The sequence below is a fragment of the Scyliorhinus canicula genome, chromosome 5, assembly GCF_902713615.1.
Source record: "Scyliorhinus canicula chromosome 5, sScyCan1.1, whole genome shotgun sequence".
Taxonomy (NCBI): Eukaryota; Metazoa; Chordata; class Chondrichthyes; order Carcharhiniformes; family Scyliorhinidae; genus Scyliorhinus; species Scyliorhinus canicula.
This window is the reverse complement of record NC_052150.1, coordinates 52,216,527-52,239,510: the sequence shown is the minus strand read 5'-3', so window position 1 is coordinate 52,239,510 and position 22,984 is coordinate 52,216,527. Positions and strand designations below refer to the sequence as shown.

General features: G+C 43.1%; 1 protein-coding gene across 1 annotated transcript; it reads right to left on the bottom strand.

Annotated features, from left to right (window-relative positions):
* Positions 1-6,065: 6,065 nt before the first annotated feature.
* On the bottom strand, positions 6,066-21,232 carry mylipa (myosin regulatory light chain interacting protein a). The gene is made up of 7 exons (XM_038797050.1): positions 20,631-21,232; positions 19,577-19,767; positions 10,847-11,032; positions 9,081-9,278; positions 8,356-8,520; positions 7,433-7,850; positions 6,066-7,268 (listed from the first exon to the last, which is right to left on the bottom strand). The coding sequence occupies exons 1-7, from the start codon at positions 20,715-20,717 to the stop codon at positions 7,185-7,187; spliced, it is 1,329 nt and encodes a 442-aa protein (XP_038652978.1). The 5' UTR covers positions 20,718-21,232; the 3' UTR covers positions 6,066-7,184.
* Positions 21,233-22,984: the final 1,752 nt, after the last annotated feature.

Genomic DNA, 22,984 nt, shown 5'->3' with positions numbered 1-22,984 from the left:
AGAAACCACATTGGGTCTTTCTCTCTCTCTTTTGGATTGACTGTGACAAGGGCAGGAGTATCAGATCAGTTCAGATGGTTAGTGGAGTTACATATAGTTAATGTAGTTAGATCTTGTTAACCTTATTACTAGTATCAATGTTAAAGAACTCATGCAATTATTGTTATAGTTACTCAATAAACCTTTTGTCACTACTGGACGAGTTTGAGTCTTCTTCATCGAGATTCAGAAGACCTCATCAGTAACCAAGCTTTGAGTAACACATATTACACTCTGTAGTATATCAAGATAATACAGGAGTGTAATAAAAGAACGTGTGCCGAGGTACAATGAAAAGTATTGTTCAGAGTGCACTCCAGACAGATCGTTCCGAACATGAAAAACATACAATAAATACACAATGTAAATACACAGGCATAGACACCGGGTGAAGCATGCGGAGTAGAGTGCTACAGAGTAGAGAAGATGCGTGGAGAGATCAGTTCAGTCCATAAGAGGGAATATGAGTGAGTCAAAGAACACCACACTAAAGATTTAACATAATGTACTGAATTTTTGCAGAGTTGGAAAACACCAAGGTGCAACAAGGAGGCACAGTGGTTAGCACTGCTGCCTCATGGCGCCGAGGACCCGAGTTCGATTAAGGCCCCGGGTCACTGTTCGTGTGCAGTTTGCACATTCTCCCTGTGTCTGTGTGGGTCTTACCCCCCGCAACCCAAAAGATTTGCAGGATAGGTGGGGTGGCCACGCTAAATTGCCCCTTAATAAAATGTTGGTGGGATTATTGCATCTGGGTCCTGCCTGCCATGCTTAAAGTTCCTTGAAGTCTTCATAACTCTGCAAAAATCCAGTATATTATGTTAAATCTTTAGTGTGGTGTTCTTTGACTCACTAGCACAGTGGTTAGCACTGTACAGCACCAGGGTCCCAGGTTCGATTCCTGGCTTGAGTTACTGTCTGTGCAGAATCTGCACGTTCTCCCTTTATCTGTGTGGGTTTCCTCCGGATGCTCCGGTTTCCTCCCACAAAGTCCTGAAAGATGTGCTGTTCGGTGAATTGGACATTCTGAATTCTCCATCTGTGTACCCAAACAGTCACCTGATTGTGGCGACTAGGGGCTTTTAACAGTAACTTTGTTGCAGTGTTAATGTAAGGCTACTTGTGACAATAAATATTATTATTATATACAAAAGGAAAGCTTTATCCCAGAAAGTTTCCTTAAAGATGTTTGTATGTGTCACTATCACAGGAGTCTGGTCACCGGCGCACATATCACAACCTACAGGCATCCTGAAACATCAAACATCTAGGAAAATAATTTCTGCTGCCAAGTCTGTGGTCTTGTGATATGCCTTTTAAGGGATTGCAGCATGACATCATTCAAAGTCTCTCATGCAAACGAGTTTTAGTTCTGCTTTCGGCAGGGCACACACGCACATGATTCTGATGCCCTCAAGCAATTTGCCTCTGTATAAAAGTTTAATAAATGAACCCATAATGTAATTATATAATCCCTTGAGTGATTGGTGTATTTATCACTATAACATACATGACATGCTGTGCAAGAGTAGCTCCTGTGAAACGGGATGATGTTCAGCCTAGCAGCAAGATTCAGTAAACGCATGGTATGGTGAACAGTCTTCGATCATGCTGCATGGCATGAGACCAACCTTCGATGTTTTGGTCAGCCCGCAACAAAGCCACAGCATCGAAGAATGTTAAAACTGCAATGTGCCGAGTGCACAACGCTTTGAAGACAGTGCTGAGATAGTCTTCAAATAAAGAGCTGGTACCAGACAGATCCCTGACGGCAAGATTGAACCTGCTGTTGTGTTCTATGGCTCCCCTGATCATGAAGACATGCATAGAACATGAGTGCATGGTTGTAACAAGTATTTATTCTTAACACACAGGGAGGTAACCAACAAATCCATGTAGACAATTATATCCAAGTTGCTGGAGAGCTAGGTGAGATGTTACAGTCTTGTCATCTTTCCCGCTACTAAGTGCCTGTATCTCGTCTGTCCCCCGATATATATGTGGCTCCATGTGCCTGGTTCCACCCAATAGCAGGAGGTCATAACTGTCACTATGTATATTGATCATCAGCTATATACATTGGTACTGTTATATACAGTTGATATACACTGCAACTATATACAGATGAGCACATCACCACACCTGCCAGTTCAGTGAGTGGTACAGAGCATCGAGAAGACCAGCACCATATTATCTCATGCAGGAAAGGCGTATGACCAGGGTCTGGGCTGGACTAATAACAGGAAAGGGGAAGTCAAACAAAAAAAAGTCAGAAACATTAGGCCAGAGAAGGTTGCAGTTATAAGAGGCGAACTCCAGAAAAGCACATAGAAAAGTGCCGAGAGACACTAATCCCAGGTTCTATAGGGAGTGATATTGCCAAAATGCTCCAGTCTGAATTGGGATGTAGCTGACCAACCATCCGATATTCAAAATACCTGAACAGTGCAGTTATGATTTCTTGGTTTCAGGGGTTTCTGAACCAGAAAGGCCATAAAATTTTTTTTTTTTTAAATAATCACCTAACAATTGAGAATGAAAGTCTACACCTCAGGATTAACAAGGATCTCCAAATGATATGGACTACATGGATCGGTAAAGTTTCAGGTTTCTCAGGAGCAGCACGTGGCACAGTGGTTAGCACTTCTGCCTACGGTACAGAGGACCAGGGTTCAAATCCCAGCCTTGGGTCACTGTCCGTGTGGAGTTTGCACATTGCCGCCCTTGTGTCTGCGTGGATTTCACCCCCACAACCCAAAGATGTGCAGGTTAGGTGGATTAGCCATACTAAATTGCCCCTTAATTGGAAATACTCAATTTTTAAAAACTCTTTAAAATTCAAAAAAATAAATCATGCTTCTCTTCCATTGAGTAGAGTTCATATCATTGATAGTAGCCCGCTGAATCTATGGACCACTTCACCACAATTTACAGTGCAGGAGGCCATTTGACATAACAGTCTGCACCGGCCTTTGGAAAAAGCACACCACTTGAGCCATGCTTCCACCGTATAACCCCACCTAACCTTTTGGACACTAAGGGGCAATTTCACACAGTCCAAAGACCTACAGGTTAGGTGGATTGGCTGCGGGAGGTAACGAGCACCTGGAGGAAACCCACACAGGCACCAGAGACCCTGCAGTCGTGATACAGCAGTGCTGACCATTGTGCTACCATGCAGTGTTGGGAAAAGGTACATACTGCAACGCAGAGCTTGTGATCAGTTGAGTTGGGCATCCAATCCCATGGAATCATCAAATCATACCAAACACCTACTAATGGACACGAGGTCGAAGAAGCTTAAAAGTACTGAATACAACCACAATTGTTGATGCATTTGCTGGGACATCAAAAAACTTAGCAAGACAGGTCAAGGGTGGGGCCTCATACACAGACCAAGGAAATGCCCATCCAGTCTGCAATGGCATGTGGCACTGCACTAGAGCATGTAGCTACAGAGAGCCAGCCAGGCCAAAAAGGCCACACAATATGGGTACCTTCCAGAAATAAGGATAGCCATCATGTCAGAAACATACAAGGTAATTGACAAATCAAAGCATGACTGATTTACATGGCAGGAGGAAGAGTGGGGAATACAGGGTAGCACAGTGGCAAGCACTGCTGCCTCAGCACCAGGACCCAGGTTCAATTCCAGCCTTGGGTGACTATGATTTCCTCTGGACAGCATCCAAAGATGTGCAGATTAGGTGGATTGGCTATGCTAAAATTGTCTAGAGATGTGCAGGTTAGGTGAGATTACAGGGATGGGCCTAGGTACGGTGCTCTTTCAGACTGTAGCCTCCCTCTGCAGTGTAGGGATTCTATGATTCACACTGTCAATCTAGTGGAAAACAGATGCCATAACTCAGACATGGGCATGGATTGAATGTAAATACTCACAAGAAACATTTTATTGGCTGCATATAAACAATTACATTGAAGTTGTGAAGAAGTGAGAGTCATGTCAAGCGCATATGCCAGTCAGCACAAAGCACCACTGGAAGTTCCAACTCACTCTTGGCCCAAAATTGCATACCTCATGTCCATGGCACTGACTTCACATGTTTGACTACTCTACAAAGTAACCCATTTGACAATTGCACAATAAATTAAGCAAACTGTCACGCACACTAGTGCTATTTTCAGTTTAATTGATGTACCTGGAGATTGTTGCAGATAACAACCTCCTTATTGGCAAACCATTTTCAGCTGGAGAGAAATTGGATATATTACTTTCCACTACCTTACAGTTTGGACAAGTTCACATCTATGATTCCACAGAGTACGTGTGACAAGGATTTATTTGGAACCAAGGGCATCTGAAATCGTAATACACAGGCAACAGTGATGCATTGCCAAGGGCAAATCCAATCCATTCCAGCTCGATTACCTGTGCAGTCCTAGCACATTGAAAACAGGATCCCAAATGCAACATCCAAAACAAGCCCATACATCCCCAAGTAAGACGTCTATTGCAGAATATGGGCTAACTAGCAGATTACCCAATGAATCTTCAATGTTAACCAAACATGAACCACTTGTGAATATTTACAATTTTTTTTGTGTGCGGGGGGGGGGGGGGGGGGGGGAGGGAGGAAAAAGAGAAGAGTTTGTTTACAAAGGGGAATGTTGTAATATGCCTTTATGCAATTTCAGCTGGAAGTGTCTGGTGATCCAGTTTTCATTACAAGCACATCGCTCTATAGCCTTCAAGCTTTATGCCCTATAAAATGTGCCCAGTTACAATAAATGAACCCACAAGGTGTTCACACAATCTCCAAGAGCTAATGGGTGCTTTGTATATTATACCAAAAGACAAAAATGTAACCAAAAGACAGCTTGGTAAATACAAGAATTGGTTAAGTGGTTTGATTGCAGATCTTCAATGAAACACAAGTTTTACTGATGAGATTTCCATCTTGGATTCAATGGATTTCATTTGCTTAGTATATTTCTAGAAGTCTATTTTGAGACAAGTCTAATTGATCATATATATGCAGATAGTTCAACACGGGAAAATTCTCAGCTGCTTGCTGCAGATAAATGTCCTGTGACTGTTGGGAAAACAGCCAGAGTTACAAATCAGAGCACCTGTTCATTCTCATCATCAAAAAGAGACAACTTTGAAAAAGTAGGTAACTAATGGGTTGCTTGGTATGACTGCCAATTGTGCATTGCTGACCGAAAGATCTTGGATCTCTAGAAGCCAGATACTAAAATGTTGCCGGTAGTCATCACTTGCACAGCCATTGTAAACATCTGGTTTGGGAGGGTACAAGTCCAAGGATTGGGCAAAAGAATCACCAAATTATGAGGGCATGACACAGACAGCCCTATGCTGGAGATTCAAGGAAAACCAAGTGGTAACATGCAAACTCACTTGGAAACAACTATGAGCGCCCTTAACAGCAAATCGAATGAATATTTGGAAGGAAGGGAATTAACTTTCAAGGCTAAAGGGAGGGGAAAAAGGGCCTGACTAGATGTTCAACAGGAGATCCAGCATGGACTTTAAGGGCTGAATACTAGGACTCCAATTTGTTGATACTGACAACATTTAGAAATACTCCTCTGCTCTGCCGTCTGTTCCAGGAATAAATGTATCACTGTGCAGGACTCGCATGGTAAGGAGGATCCCATACACCAGCTTAGAAAAAGGCTGGTAGGCAGCAAGAGTGATGAGTCAGAGCACAGTTGAATGGAAGCAAAAAAAAAAAAAAAAGGATCTTATACCAGAGGATCCCCACATCTGGGTCAGGGCTAAAGAAGGTGATGTACCTTTATGGCACCAGCAACCATCAAGCTGCAACTCTCAAACTGTCCCAGCCACTTTGGCAAACCAGGCAGAAGGGAGTAGGATGGGTCAGCAAGATCAGAGTTTAATCCTTTCAACTATCCTGCCAAGAGTCAGAACTATCCAATGTCTAATATACACCATCTAATATAAATTGGAGTGTAAAAGACAAGTGAAAAACACCCACCTGGAAACCTTTGCTCCGCAAGAAAGAGAAACTGTCGACAACACATTTCATAATTCTTACAAATTTTTTATTAACACATTTTAAAAGGAATATAAAAGTCAAGTTAACTTTAGCTTAGACAATGTTTGCTTCAAATGGAAATAAACCTCATTTATACAAAGTGAAAAAATAGATGCCTCTTTGAGTAAGAGGCTATGTGCTAACATGACAGTCAACAATATATATGTTTTTAAAAGTCTGACACATCTGTGCAAAGAACCTGATCTGTACATAAACAGATGGAGTCTTATCATTGCTGCTACATTTAAGGCAACCCTATGAACAATACATTTTGGAAATTTCTCAATAAAGTGACACTGTAGTTTATTCCTAGCCTCAAAAGCAGCCAGAATTGCACAAAAATTGGTCTTCTAGCAAGTCTTTGCATTTGAAAGATTCTACTGACCATACATTTCAGAGTGGATAACATTTAGTGGATAAAACTCATTAACCAAACCTGGTTTTCAACAATTCCTTGCATTCACTTACTGTCATGTCTAGAAGGGAAATGTAGGACTACTGAATTTGCATGTTGCAGAATGAAATGTTTCTTCTGCAGTGGATAAAGAGATCGGAATTTCAAAAACCAGGTTTAAATTTGTATTTTCCACCCTGTAAATTGGTTTCAGAAAGGATGAATAAAGCTATTACACACCAAATAATTCTGCACCATTGTTGATAATTGTGGTGTCAATTACTCATTACAAAAACCGAAAATTTTAAAAGCTTATTTTTCTTTTATAAAAGCACATCAAAACAATAGAATTAAAAGTTCTAACACTATGGGTGAATAATTCAAGAAATAAAGACAATACCCAGGGATTGTTCACCACATTTCCATTGCAAGCGCCTGGTAAAAAAAACACTACAGTACAATTGTGTGATCAACTGACAAGACCTCAGCAATTGGTCTTGAATTTGGCCAGTCTTTTAATACTATCCATGAGAATGAATTTTGTAACGTCCTGCTAAAACATCCATTATCTGTTGGGATGAGAACAGAAAGGAGGTCTAGAATAAGCGGCTCTGTTTGCATTAGGACAAACATGGGAGTGCTTTCTGGTTCCTTCTGTAGCATGGGTCAACTCTGGAAATCATCCGTCAGAAGTGCTGACTCTCGATTGTTCAAATTACAGTGAGTAGGCTGGCACATGTGGGCAGGAATACATGCTGAATGTGATCAATTGCAGAGCGACAAACTGGACAGGCCTGGTAAAAAAAAAAGAAATTAAACAACTATTTAACACAAAGATAATTACAAAATTTACTTTTATTGGAGTAAAATAAATAAGTACAAAATCTTGCAGGACATCCAAAAATCCCTAGTTAGTTAGTTAGGTCAGGTTGTTAAGAATGGTTCAAAATAATCTTACCTCTAGCTGATTAGCACAAGAATTGCAGCAAACCATGTGGCCACAGGGGCAGAAGGCTGTATTAATCTCCTCACCACAGCAGACCATGCACAATAATGCTTCTTTAAGTTTTCGGAGCTTTTCTTGGAGCACCTGGCTTTGCTGGCAGCTCAGCCCTTCGCAACTGTTACAGTTCAATTCATGCTCTGAAGATTTAAGTGGAGAGTTCTGGCCATCTTGATTGTGCGGGACAAAGTCTACAATGCCAGCATTATACAAAGCTCTTCTTGTATGGTCGTAAACCTCCTTGGATGTGCGTTTGATGTCAAAAACATATTTTTTTCCCAGATTGATGTTTTCATTAAGAAACAAAGAAGCAAGGTGGCCCTTGAAGTCTCTACTGTATTGCATCATGACTGCATTGGTGACAGTATCACACCTGCAGGAGGATATTAATTCAGTTAAATGCCAAATAAAACCCTAAATGACAAAAACAAAAATCATACTTAAAAATGTGACCTGCGGAAAAAGATGTACTCCATTTTACTGAGTATGCGAGTAGACTTGCAAAGCTATTTGAGAGCATTTAAAAAGTCAACCTCATTTCTCTGGGTCTAGTCACATTTAGGCCAGACCAGGTTTATTTCTCTAAATAAGGAAATAAGACAGCAGATTTATTTCTCCAAAAGGAAATGACCGCTTCTATAAAAGTTTATCTAAAGATGAAAGAAAATATGAAAGACTATCTGAACTTCAGCAAACCAAACAAATGAGGATGAACTTTAGCAAACCAAGCAAGTGGTTTCAGCTTCCCCAGAGTCCCATATCAGAATCAACTCAAAAAAGTCTTGATAAACATGCCTTGATTAAAAAGGTAGTTTATACGAGGCATCATAATTGAAGAGTATTAAACATTAAATTACAGTTAACAACAAATGTAGTACCTGTAAAAGGCATGGGTTTCCGTTATCGCACGGTAAAGGGCACTTGCTGCTCTGGTACTAATCAGCTTCAACATTAGCACTATGCTGCTACCAGATTCCTTGGTGATGGTAAGGTAAACGTTTTTGGCAGATTGCGTAGCCATCTGGATTATAGGGTATGAAATCCTTAAAGGTAAATCAAACATATGGTTGAACATTAATTTCTTCATATACACAAATAGATTTCTGGATCCATTATAATTTCTGCTGATATAAATATAGATTTCTAGATCCATTATACAGAGACATCAAGTACCTCAAGAGTAGCTGGCAGTGAGGTAAAAAAAAAGAATGAGGGGAAAAAAAAATGGCTCATAGTTGTTATAGGCTTCAAAAAAAAAAATGTTGGGGAACACAAGGTTATCCTTGTCCACTTGGGAGCACAAAAAAAAATGAGAAGGCAGACTATTATCCGAATGGCCATAAATTACGAGAAGGGAATGTGCAATGAGACCTGGAAAGTAGGATTAAGCTACTGAGTTGGATGACCAGCCATGACCATAGGTGAATGGCAGAGTAGGCTCAAAAAGGGCGAAATGGCTTCTTTCTGCTCCTATTTACTATGTTTCCAATGACATTATCACAGTAGCCAAGTTAAAAATAAAGGGACCATTTGACGTGTACAATAAAACAAATCCTTAGATTGACAGTGGAATGGACAAATATTAACAGTTAGTGCTACATACCTGTTAACTAGACTCAGGTTCTCTTTGCACACAGATATTCCATCAGGCCCGACTCCAATCATCATCTTCTGTCCATCACCATCTTTCACCGAATGCCATTCCACACCATAGTGCGCAAGTGTGCACGCAATCTGTAGAACACGATATTCAACTGTGCATTGGTTTACTCCTTCCAATCCCTTGTGTTTTGCAACAATACTGTTGAAACAGAAGAAGCAGTGTTTGTATTAACTGGTCAAGTTTATGTGGAGAAGGGATTGGGGGGGGGGGGGGGGGGTGCGCAAGGGAGGTCATTTCTCACTTCCCATGAAACAGTTTTTAAAAAAAAAACAATTTTGAGGTTTTTTTTCAGCATTGTAAGCAGTTACAGATTTAAAAAAAAAATGTCCAAACACCAACGTAAAACCAATGCCTCAATCAAACCATACTGCACAAGCCCGCTCCTCTCCCATAGACACTACCCACCTATTTATCTCTTTCTCCCCCCCCCCCCCCCCCCCCCTCCCCACTGCTGACGTTCACTCTCCCGCGAAGAAGTCGATGAATGGTTGCTACCTTCGGGCAAACCCCAGTACAGATCCCCTCAAGGCGAACTTAATTTTTTCCATACCCAGAAAACGGCATGTCCAAAAGCCATCGTTCGGTCTTCGGGGGATTTGAGTCCCTCCATGCCAGCAGTATTCGCCGCCGGGCTACTAGGGAAGCAAAGGCCAAAACATCGGCCTCTTTCTCCCCCTGCACTCCCGGGTCTTCCGAAACCCCGAAAATTGCCACCCATGGACTCATCACCACCCTTGTTTTAAGCACCCGGGACATGATCCCTGCAAACCCCTCCCAGTACCCCCTAAGCTTAGGACATGCCCAAAACATGTGAACATGGTTTGCTGGTCCCACGCATCTAGCACACTTGTCCTCTACCCCAAAGAATTTGTTCATCCAAGCTACCGTCATGTGGGCCCGGTGAACGACCTTAAATTGAATCAGGCCGAGCCTGGCACATGTTGCGGTTGAGTTTACCCTACTCGGGGCTTCTGCCCACAGCCCGTCCTCCATCTCCCCGCCAAGCTCCTCCTCCCATTTGAGTTTCAGTTCCTCCGTCTGGGACTCTTTCCCCCTTCATGAGCACCTTGTAAATATCCGAGACTCTACCCTCTCCTCTAGAGACTATTCGGTCCTGGATCCCTGTTGGTGGGAGGCGTGGGAAGGATGGGACCCATCTGCAGACAAAGTCCCGCATCTGTAATACCTAAAGTCATTTCCCCCTTGCCAGCCCAAATTTCTCCTCCAAGCCCCTCAAACTCGCAAAGCTCCCCTCCAGGAACACATCGCCCACCCTCCTCACCGCCGCCATGTTCGAAACCCTCCATCCACACCCACCACCATGTTCAAAACCCTCCATCCATGTTCCCGGGGGCAAATAGATGGTTCTCACATGTTGGAGCCCCGACAGACGCACCCACCTCCACTGGCCCCATATCTGCAGGGCCACCACCACTAACACTGGTGGAGTACCTGGCCGGCGACAGCGGTAGGGGAGCAGTGACCACGGCTGCCAAACTGGTGCTAAGGCTACTTATTATTTCCCCAAGATTATGGTTAAGCTTGTGTTAAGGCAACAAATGGATTATGATTAAAGTACAGAACATCAGTAGAACTTAAATTACAAGCTCAGGAGCTAGGTGGTTTGAGGATTCCCACATTGGGCTTTTGAGGATGTTGCCATAACCAGAAGGAAGGCAGTTTGTAGCTTTATGCAAGTCATTTACCTGTTCAAAATGGTAGTGTTTAACTCATTTGTACAGAGGTCTTCATAAGAATACTTGGCAGTGTTTTGATTGTAGTCTCCAAACTCCACTTGGGCTAGAAGTACACTCAAGTCCACAGCCTGCTCCGGTGAACAATGCAGACGCCCACTTAGCAGGTCATCCCGGACATGCAGAAAAAACTGGTGCCTAGGGTTTAAGGGGAAATATTTGAACAAGCTCATTCTATAAATAAGTATAACATTTTTATAGTTGCCGCTCAGTGCAGTGGTAAAGATAATGCCAATATGTAGACGCCATTGGCTCAGAGTTAAAGAGAATCACTGCACCTTATGAGCACCTTGGACATACAGCGGGGCTGAACTGCCAGTGTTCAGCCATTTGCATTGAAAGTTTTAACCAAAATTGTATACCGAATCAAGATTTGGGATTGAAATAAATCAGGCTGAGCAAGGTAATGGAACTAAATTAACTATTTGTAAATTGGATATCAGTAAACAATTTGTTGTCCAAGTGCAGTGCAGCAATTCCCCACATTCAAGGGAAATAACAGTAATTCTTGATTCTTCAATTAAGTCTACTTGTGGGAAATGCAGCCAGAGACACAGCTACTATAAATTAGAACGGATCTGCCAAGGTCTGTTCAGATAGATAAGCAAGTTCTGCTGTTGCATGATAAATCTGCCAGAAAATTGACTGACCATTTGGAACCCAAGCAACTACACGTGAAATGGCATATAACTGATGTACCCATTGAGAAGTAGGCAATTCAGCCCCTCAAGCCTGCTCTGCCCACCAGATCATGGCTAATCTGAAATCCACCCCTACCTGTTCTATGTGACCTCTTATTCTAGCTGGTCGAGGTTTATTTCCTTTATCAATCCCTTTTTGAATTTTCTATACCTCAATCTCTTTCCATCCTTCCAAACTCCAGCAAGTACAAGCACAAACTGTTTAACCTCTTCCCATATCATCCCCGGAATCAATCTGGTGAACCTCCTCTGAAATGCCTCCAATGCCACCACATCCTTCCTCAAATAAAAAAGACCAAAACTGGACAGTATTCCAGATGTGGTCTCACCAACAGCCCTATACAATTGCAACACTCTGCTACAACAGTAATATTACACATTTGCCTTTTAAATTACATTATATACCAACTTTCTGCGATTCATGAACGAAGACACCCAGATCCCTCTGCCCAGATTAATTTTGAATCTGCTTGACATTTCGATAATAATTTGCCATTTATTTTTTCAGCCAAAATGGATAATCTCACTATCTACATTAAACTCCATCTGCCAAATAATTTTGGCTCAATCTCCTAGCCTATATCCATCTGCAGAATCTTGCATCTCTTCACTGCCTGCTTTTCCACCTATTTTAGTATCTGTAAATTGTGCTATGTCCCCACTTGACGATTATTTATATGGATTGTAAACAGTTGAGGTCCAAGGATCGACCCTGCAGGTTACAGAAGAACCCATTTATCCTGACTATCTTGCTTTTGTCAGTCAATCTTCAATCCAATGTAGTACGCTACCTCCAATCCCACCTTCTGGATCAGTCTTTTATGCAGCACCACAAGTCAAAAAACTATGCGCTACTTCAGAATTTTAAAAAAATTTTTTTTTTTTTTTTTTTTTAAATACAAAAGTCAAACAACTTCTTGATAAAAATATTGGCCAGATTCGGTGGGTGGTGGCATTTGGCAGTTTAGCTTCCATTTCCTAATGGAATTTCCCTTGTTAAGCAAGAACTGAAACAAAAGCACTTTTCATTTGAGTAGCTGTCATTCCAATTTAGAGAGAGAGAGAGAGAGAGAGAGAGAGAGAGATTGATCAAGGGTAAGAATACTAGCAAACTGAAACAAGAGGATTGAGTTAAGTCAGCATAACCTTTGGGCACAGGAGCAAAAAGGGAATAATTCTGAGAAAAAGATAGAACTTAAGTTAGCCTCTGGCAACAATTTTAGATATCCTTATAAATTTATGACCAACTAATGGTTAACAAAATGCTAAGAAGAATCAAAAAGAAAGTCAAATTTTGTTGCAGGTGGTGAAGTACAACATGTGCGGAGGCTGGTTATTACCTCATGTAGCCAGAGGCACCAGCACTTTCAGAACACCATATTTTGCAAAAGGTAACTCTCGGTCAAATGCTAAGAGTGTAAACATGAGGTTACTAGAGGGCAAGCATGCATCAAGTGGGAACAATAAAATGAAACAGTTTCAACATCACACAATTGCCTTGCTGTCTCAACTATACAAAATAACTATATGTTTATATTATTGATAAGTGACATAACTAGCCAGGAATTACAATCCAGCATACACAAAGGATTATTAATCTCCTACAATTCTACATATAGATGCCCAAATATGACTGTTACACCAACTAATTTAACAGCCAGGACAGGGTGGTGCCTGCTCTACAGAATTATTGTATTTTCAGCATAGATTCTGGAACAAAGACAGCCATGGTCATTGTTGGCCCTTCAACAGCTGCCAAACAGCTGGAAGCCAAAGCATAACTGCAGCATACAAGGGGTGGAGTGACCCCCCCCCCCCCCACCCCCCCCCCCCCCCCCCCCCCCCCCCTTCATGGCCCTGTGCCAGAAAGGACAGGGTTTGTCTGCAGTTGCTTGTGCATGATGTGAATCAGTCTCCACGCACAAGTCTGCTTCAGTTCCAGGAATCCTTTAGGCTCAGTCAAACAACGTATGCAAAATGTTTCCATGTGTATATTTTCTCAACAAATGTTCTTGGTGGTCCCTGTAGCCATTTTTATTGGAGCAAAAAAGTTTGTAACATGAGATACCGATTAGGGTTCTTGTCTGGTTAAAAAGTAAAAAGTGGCTATAAAAACAAGCACCACATCTATCCAAAGTTTTTTCAATCAATTGTTCTTGAAATAAGTCAGACATTGGAGCAATTCCTACAAGATAAACATCTAACTCATATACATGCTCTGTTGACACTGATCAAGTGAGCAGGAACATAAATGGTGCATCAAGTGTCAACTTAAAACAAATCAACGCTAGTGGTGGTGATAACCAGCAGAACAATGTCAATGCTCAGGCCATCTGACAGATAAATCAGCTGTGGCTTAATGGTTAGTATTCAGACCAAGAGTCAAGTGATGGGTTTGAATCCTACTTCAAAAGATTAAATTTAATCAGATGCATCATACAGTATTTGAGGTGCTGTCTTTCCTAGGCCTTCTCCCCTTTCAGGTGGATATAAAAGATTAAGCACTTTAGAAGAGAGTTCTCCCTAATGATCGGCACAGTAGCAGTGCTTCAGTGTCAGCGACCCAGGTTAGATTCCCAGCTTGGGTCACTGTCTGTGCGGAGTCTGCATGTTCTCCCTGTGTCTGTGTGGGTTTCCTCCAGGTTCTCCGGTTTCCTCCCACAAGACATGCTGTTAGGTGAACTGGACATTCCGAATTCTCCTTCAGTGTACCCGAACAGGCACCAGAGTGTGGTGACTCGGGGATTTTCACAGTGTTAATGTAAACCTGCTTGTAACACTAATAAAGATTAGAATTAATGTCCTAACCACCATATCAACCATCACAGAAAATCACCAGGCTGCCATATTGCCATTTGCAAGACCATGCCTGTTCACACATTGACAATCTCTGGACATTTCACAGCAAATGGAATAATAATAACAACTTGTTACAAGTAGGCTTCAATGAAGTTAGTGAAAAGCACCTAGTCGCCACATTCTGGCACCTGTTCGGAGAGGCTGGTACAGGAATTGAACCCACACTGCTGGTCTTGTTCTGCATTACAAGCCAGATGTCTTAGCCCACTGTGCTAAACCAGTTGTGAAAGGAACAATTTATAAAAACAAGTCTCTAGTTCTGACTTCCCCCCCCCCCCCTTCCTAGCAATGCAAGACATGACTCACCCAAAGTTATCTTCCTGATTTGGAGACAGCACAAACAAGGCAAGTTGCTTCAGCAAATGAAGAGGGAACATCTTTAGATAACCTGGCAATTCCTCCCACAACTATCGCCAGCCAATTCATCAACACCACGACTTGAGGCCAGTGAGCAGATTTTCTGCTGGACTACTATTGATGGATGAAAATTATATTTGGGGATGTGGGAAGGTAAAGTAGCAACATTGCCTGCAGCTTAGGAAGAATGCATTTTAAAGTCTAGGACAGACTTGATATTCCTGAAATTAGCAATTAAAAATGTGGAAACTAAAGCGGCTACCAATCACTAGTTTTTTGACTGTACTGTAGCCTGGTGCCAAGCACTGGGTGACTTCAGGCCAGAGAAACGGATGGTAGTCATGAGGAGGTTACTAGTAGTCAACAATTCAGAACACCAACAAAACTATCACATCCGAAGTGAAGTTGCTTCCTTACTTTAAGCCAGCAAATGGGAAGCTTAATCGTGTCAGAACTGCCTGAAAGTTTTCCAATTCAACAGTGGAAAAGTTAAGTTCTAAACTAAATGTAGATTTGGATCGCCATACAAACATCTTAAGATATTAAGGCATATAGCAATAGAACCACAATTGCATGCAAAAAGTTAGAACCTAGTTACCTATGTGAGCAGGGGAAAGTACAGTATTAATTATCCATGAAACAAGTAGGTTGCAAAAATTTGTATCCCTGATTTTTTTTAAAAACCAACACCAATTTAAACAGTTAGGTGACAGTGAATCATGGTTGACAAATGAATCTGTGCCAGCACCAAATGAGGGAGTGAATGAGTCTATTTTCACCACTCCTTCTCAATTGCAGACTACATAGACACCATTCACGTTAAGACAGTCACTTTTGCTCCATAAACTAGCTACCCAATCAGAGGTGTAAACCGTTGCTACCTATAGCTAGATATTGCACATGTACCCTTGGTGCAGTGCATGTGCCAGGACCACAAATCAAGAATTTGGGTGGGGAGCCCAGCTGGGATCACTATCCATTAAAAATAGGATTGTTTGCAGCTCCAATGATCTCTTGCTAAAATTATGACGCACATGAAACTTCTGATGCACAAAGCTATGGCAGGAACCCAGATTCAAACTATTGTTGCTGTACTTACCAAAGCCATTTCAGAATGGTCGAGAACCACAGCTACTGGCAATGCTTGAAAAGGTAAAACACAACGACATGGACTAAAGATAGCTCTTTCCCGTTTGATGTGTAAACGGTTTGATGTGTAAAACGTTAAAGCCACTCAGTTGAATGCAAATCACTAGAAGTTTCAAAATGAATGAAACCAGACAGACCACTCCTTACTGACATCTGGGGGCAAAGTGTGTGCTGGCTAGTCAAATCATGCCATACACATCATACCTGACAAACATCCCACATCACCGTCACTATCTCTGGTTATATCCTGTCCCACTGGTAGGATGCAGCAAATAATAGCAGTGGTATGCAGTCCAGAGGTAGTTGCCCTGGGAGCACTCAATGTAGATTCTGCACCCCATGGAATCTCATGCCATCAGGTCAAACATGTAAACCTCCTGCTGATTACCACCCCTGCCACCAACCCCCTTCAGCTGACAAATCAATCCTCTATGTTGAACACCAGAAGGAATCGGGATTAGTGGGCAGAATGTACATTGACTAACCACCTAGACAGGGGATTAACGCGGCTCCACCATTACCACCCACAAGTAATAGACAGCCAAACTCTGATCAGATCCAAGTTCTGCAATCCTGCCACATCCAATTTAACTCACTGGAAGCAGCTCCACAAATATCCCCATCCACAATGATTGGGGAAGCCCAGGACATCAGTGCAAAAAGGCTGAAGCATTTACTATCTTTAGCCACAAATGTTGAGAGGATGATCCAACTAGGCCTCCTCAGGACAGTCCCTAGAATCACAAATGTTTGTCTCAACCAATTCAACCACTCCACATGGAAATATGCCATCTTTATAGCTGGTCTGGATTTTTAATTCACAGCAATTTTGATTCACAAAAGACATCTCAACTGCCTCTGAGCAGAATGGCTTGTTAGCCATTGCAATGACAAATTAAGATTAACAAATGGCCTTGCCAAAGACATGAGGGGCGGAAAAACAACAAAGGCCTAGTTTGCTTTTCCTTCCTCAGCATAGAGCAAATGATAGCACTGCTGCTAAAGTGAGCCAACTTCACATGCATTCAACTGATGTCAGAATACCAATACATCCAAAGGGAGGTGATTATGCAGAGACAAAACAGTATGCTCAGCAAACAAGTGATAAAAGGTGAGCTAGGTGGATGAGTCTTCAGTCAGTGAAAGCATCACCAGAGAGATATTTCAGACACAAATCCCTGAAATCTAAGTACTCTCAGGAGATCATGTGGACTGCAACATACATGCATATATGCTGTGTAAATGAAAGTTAACAGCAAGATAAAAGTTCTCCTGCAACATTACGTGGAGAATACACAAGAGGTTCTTGAAATTGCAAGAGCAAAATGAACTTGGATCTGGACATGTAGTAGGAGGTATGATCAGCAAGTTTGCAGATTACACAAAAATTGGTAAGAAGTCTTACAACAGCAGGTTAAAGTCCAGCAGGCTTGTTTCAAATCACTAGCTTTCAGAGCACAGCTCCTTCCTCAGGTGAGTGACCTGATGAAGGAGCTGAGCTCCAAAAGCTAGTGATTCAAAACAAACCTGTTGGACGAACCTGCTGTTGTAAGACTTCTTACTGTGCCCACCCCAGTCCAATGGTAAATAGTGAAGAGGAAAGCCTTAGATTACAGGACAATATAGGCAGATTGGTTAAATGGACAGAACAGTGGCAAATAGAATTTAATGCTAAAAAGCGTGCACAGTAATGCATTTTTGGAGGACTAACAAGACAAGGGATATATAATGAATGGTAGGACGCCAGGTCCAGAGGAACCTTGAGTGTGTCTGCCCAAGGATCTCTGAAGACAGCAGGCAGGTAGATAATGCTGTTTCAAAGGCATTTATTAACCGAGGCTTAGAATATAAGCAGGGAGGTTATGATGGAACTGTATAAAACACTTGTACACAGTACTCCAGCAATGACCTAACATCTGGTCACCACACTATAGGAAAGTGATTGCACTAAGAGGGTGCAGAGGAGATTCGCTAGCATGCTGCCTGGGCTGGGGCATTTTCGCTAGAGACTGGATAGATTGGAGGTTGTTTTCCTTGGAGCAGAGAAAGGTGGATTTGATTGAATGTGTAAAATTATGAGGGGCATAGATAGGAAGGAACTTTTCTCCTGAGCAGAGGGGTCAATAACCATGGGGCATAGATTTTTAAGTTAATGGCCAGAGATGAGGAAAAACTTACCTAGAGGGTGGTGGGAATCTGGAATGTTGTGAGGCAGGGTGGTAGAGGCAGGAACCCGACATTGTATTTAGATGAGCACATGAAATGGTATAGTGGCTACGGGCCAAGTGCTGGAACATGGAATGGGAATAGATAGGTGCTTGATAGCTGGCACAGGCACAATGAGTCAAAGGGCCTCTGCTGTAAAAACTACAGATTTCTCACAAGGAGGAACAAGATGGGGCAGCAAAAAGGTCAGACATCAAGCAGCAGAAAGGTCAGACATCATTGGATGACAGACATTAGGATGGCACAAGACAAAGAGATAGACCATGACAGCAGACCTTCTGGTACAAGTTGCTACAAGCAGCAATGCAGGCAACTTGTAAAAATAATTAATAGTGCTAATTGCAGCACAGATCAAGCAACAACATGTACAGATGTTACATTTGTAGTCGCATACACCTTTAAGCTGTAGCCAGATTTGTTGCGTGTCAGACTGGCCCATAGTCTTGTACAGCACAAGACTATCTGGGGCCATCGCTACTTATTCATAGAACGCACAAGATTAATAAATGTTTTTAAGATGGAGATATTTTTCATCCAACTTTTAAAATCTATGCTGCAGTCATTGCTCGCCTCAATGTACAATAAGAGGCACCATTTGATGTTTTGTTTACAGAGGGTGTGGTGAAAGAGGGTAGGACCCTGGTTATACCAAAGCCCGAGTTTGGAAAGGAGACATTCTCCCCAAGGAAAACAAGAGTTGTGTCTCATCAATCATCAATGCAATTAAGCCAAATTTGACAATTTAAAAGCTCTCTAGGTTAAAAGGTAATCCAAAACAGGCTTGGGAACTCACTTCTATCTGGTTGCGATTCCTGCATTACAAAACTACACTCTTGGGAACCATTAAGCTGTCACTACTATTTATTGTGATTCTTATTTAAAGCCAATCAAACAGCCCAAAAAAAAACAGTTTCAGAAGTGCACAGGTACAATCTAGTCTCCAAGAATAGAATTCTGTTCAAAGCATTTTTCTTGGAACAACGGAGGTAGATAGAGCCACTTCAATTAGTTTGTCAACAAACAGGGACACATCTTCAAATACAGACTAGGACTGAAGCAGAATCAGAACTGCCGAAATACATTTACACCCACTCCCATTTTGCGTTTAATTTAAACAAGACGAGTTTCAACTTCAAAATAAGAGACCTGGGGCACTAGGACCCAGGCTGTCTGGTTGCAGTGAAAGCGCTGGTTTCTGCCACAATGACCTGTAATAACACTCCAATGTCGAGGTTACTATCGGTCATCTGTAAATAAGACAAGCTAGGGCAAGGAAGCACTGAGTTCCTGCAACTTTAGACTGCACCCCAGGCAAGAGGCAAAGTAAAACAAAAAGTTCAAAGTCAGACTAGTATTCACTTTTGCGAAACATTGTACTTTAATTACATACCTAGTCTGTTCTTGCAGTAAGAGATGAGGCTCCACAAAAAATTTGACTCGGAGCTTGAATCTATAGGGAGGCATCCCTTCGATCTGTTGAGAGATTCGGTTCCTCAAGTTTAGCCAAAGAGTCTCCCCTTTGTTCGCGGAGTACTGCAGACCCAAGTAGTCATCCTCTATAATCCCGAGCCTCTGACAGACCTGAGGAAGGAGACTCTTATAGTAATTATTTAAGTCTCATATCCAACCTCCCCCCCGCCAAAGAAAAACACACACGCATACAAGACCCTCAATACCCCTGCTCCAACAAACATCACATGCCCTCAGAACAGCCCAAGTAACACATATTACAGAGCATTTCCCAAAGAAATACATGCCTCCAAGCACTCCAAAAACACCACAAGATCAGAATTCCACCAGAAACACTGGGGGCAGAAGAGAACAAGGCACTTCAATTCGTTACTTCAAAAGTTAGCTTCATGTTGAAATAATACAACTGAAATAATCCCATGCTGCAAAACAAACAGATCAACCCATGCAGGCGACTCAGACTGAACTAAAACAAACTCAACTTGGGTCAATCTTCAACAGGCAGGTTAGAGACAGTTGTGATGGACAAAAAAGTTAAGGTCATGGGGGAACCAAAAGGAAAGCAAGGTTCAAGCAGCAAATTACAGAATCCCTACAGTGTAAAAGGAGGCCCTTCAACCCATCCGAGTCTGCATTGACCCTCTGAAAGAGCACCCAAATCTAAGCCCACTCCCCCACCCTATCACTGTAAACCCACCTAACCTTTTGGACACTAAGGGGCAATTTAGCGTGGCCAATCCACCTAACCTACACATCTTTGGGCTGTGGGAGGAAGCCGGAGCACCAGGAGGAAACCCCATGCAGACACGGGGAGAACGTGCAAACTCCACACGGACAGTAATTCTCACTCTCAGCCTTGATCGTATTGAAGTAACAGGACAGACTCGATGGGCCGAATGACCGATACTCCCCAACCACCACCACCCACACACACACACCCACCCGCCCCGCCGCTCTCCCCCAGCCCCTCTCACCTGGTTCAGACAGTCCTCGCCGTTTGCTTTTGGATCCACCTCCACCTCCATCACCACCGAGTCGGGCCTGGTCACGTAGCACAGCATCGCGGCGCCTCAGCTGCCGGGCAACCGACTCACTGGCTGCCCTTCGCCGCCGCTCTCCTACCCGGAGCCGGCGCTGCTGATACGCCCGCGCCTGGGCCCGGCTCAGCTGCCGATACCCGCTCCCCGGCCAGTCCCCCGCGCTCGATGTCGGTACCAGCTTCCCGGCCCCCCCTCTCAATCCCCGGGCTCGGGTCTGTGCCTGCTTCCTGGCCTTACTCCCTCACCCCTGGTACCGGCTCCTGGCCTTACTCCCGTGTCCCCGATACCGGCTCCTGGCCTTGCTCCCGTGTCCCAGTTCACTGCGCCGCCTGCTATCCTGTCCGCGCTCTCCCGGTTCTGTCCACTCGCTCTCGGCGCTTTCCACAAGTACCCCCGGCCTGACGTCACCCACACAGCAGCCGCCGATCTGGGAGGCGCGTGGCTTCGCCGAAACCAATAGCAAATCGCGCAAACTGCCAGGGGGTTGTGAATCTGAAGGAGAAATCGAGCATTGGCGAAAAGATCACCAATGGGATCTCTGTCAGTGAGATCATCCCCTCCCTCAGTGGGATCTCTGTCAGTGAGATCATCCCTTCCCTCAGTGGGATCTGTATCAGTGAGATCATCCCCTCCCTGAGTGGGATCTCTGTCAACAACAGCACCTCCTCCACGATAAACCTCAATACAGTACCAGGGCCCTACAAGGCTGCATGCTTAGCTCTCTACTGTACTCCCTATACACACAACTGTGTGGCAAAATGTGGCCCTAACTCCATCTACAAGTTTGTTGATGACATGACCATAGTGGATTTGGTCTTGAACAACGATTAGTCAGAATACAGGAGGGAGTTAGAGAATCTAGTGGTGTGGTGTAATGACAAAAAACTAACCCTCAATGTCAGCAAAACTAAAGAGCTGGCCATTGACTTCAGGAGTCAACGCATACACACCCCTGTCTGCATGAATGGGACCGAGGTGGAGATGGTTGACAGCTTCAAATTCCTAGGTGTGCACTTCACCAACAACCTGTCCTGGTCCACCCACGTCGACGCTAAGACCAAGAAAGCACAAGAGTGCCTATACTTACTTAGGAAACTAAGGAAATTCGGCCTGTCCACATTGTCTCTAACCAACTTTTACAGATGCACCATAGAAAGCATCCTATCTGGCTGCATCACAGCCTGGTATGGCAACTGCTCGGTCCAAGAACAAAGAAACGACAGAGTCATGAACACAGCCCTGTCCATCACACAATCCCGCCTCCTATCCATTGACTCTGTCTACACCTCCCGCTGCCTTGGGAAAGTGGGCAGCATAATCAAAGACCCCTCCAAAACGGCTTATTCACTCTTCCAACTTCTTCCATCAGGCTGAAGATACAAAAGTCTGGGAACAGATTCAAAAGCAGATTGAAAAACAGCTTCTACCCCGCTGTTACTAGACTCCTAAATGAGCCTCTTATGGACGGATCTGATCTCTTCACACATCTTCTCTACTGAGTAGTACTACACTCCTGTATGCTTCACCCAATGCCTGTGTCTATGTATTTACATTGTATTTATGTTTGCCCAATGTATTTTTTTCATATATGGAATAATCTGTCTGAACTGCACATAGAACAATACTTTTCACTGTACCTCAGTACACGTGACAATAAACAAATCCAATCCACCAGCCCTCAAAGGGACCTAGAGTTTAGAAGAACGAGGAGAGATCAAATTGAGGTATATAAGATTATGAAAAGTATGGATAAAGTAGTCCTGGAGCAGATACTTCCTCTCATAGGGCATTCCAGAATGAGAGGTCAAAGTCACAGGATAAGGGGTAGCAAATTTAAAACAGAGATGAGGAGAAACTACTTTTCCCAAAGGGTCATAAATCTGTGGAATTCGGTACCCTGATTGTATGGTGGATGCTGGGACAGTGAATAAATTGAAGGAGGAGATGGACAGATTTTTAATTAGTAATGGATTGAAGGGTTGTGGATAATGGCAGGAGGATGGAGTTGAGTCATTGGTGAGATCAGCCATTATTATATTGAACTGTAGAGCAGGCTCGAGGACCTACTCCTGCTCCGAGTTCATATGTTCTTTTGTTCTAAGAAAGAACCATTCTGTCTAATTCCAACTTCCAGCTCTTGGCCTGTAGCCCTGTAGGTAAAAGCAAATCTGGTGTTCTTGATTAATAAGGGATCAGGGGTTATGGGGAGAAGGCAGGAGAATGGGGCGAAAAACATATCAGGCATGATCAAATAGCGGAGCAGACTCAAAGGGCCAAGTGGCCCAATT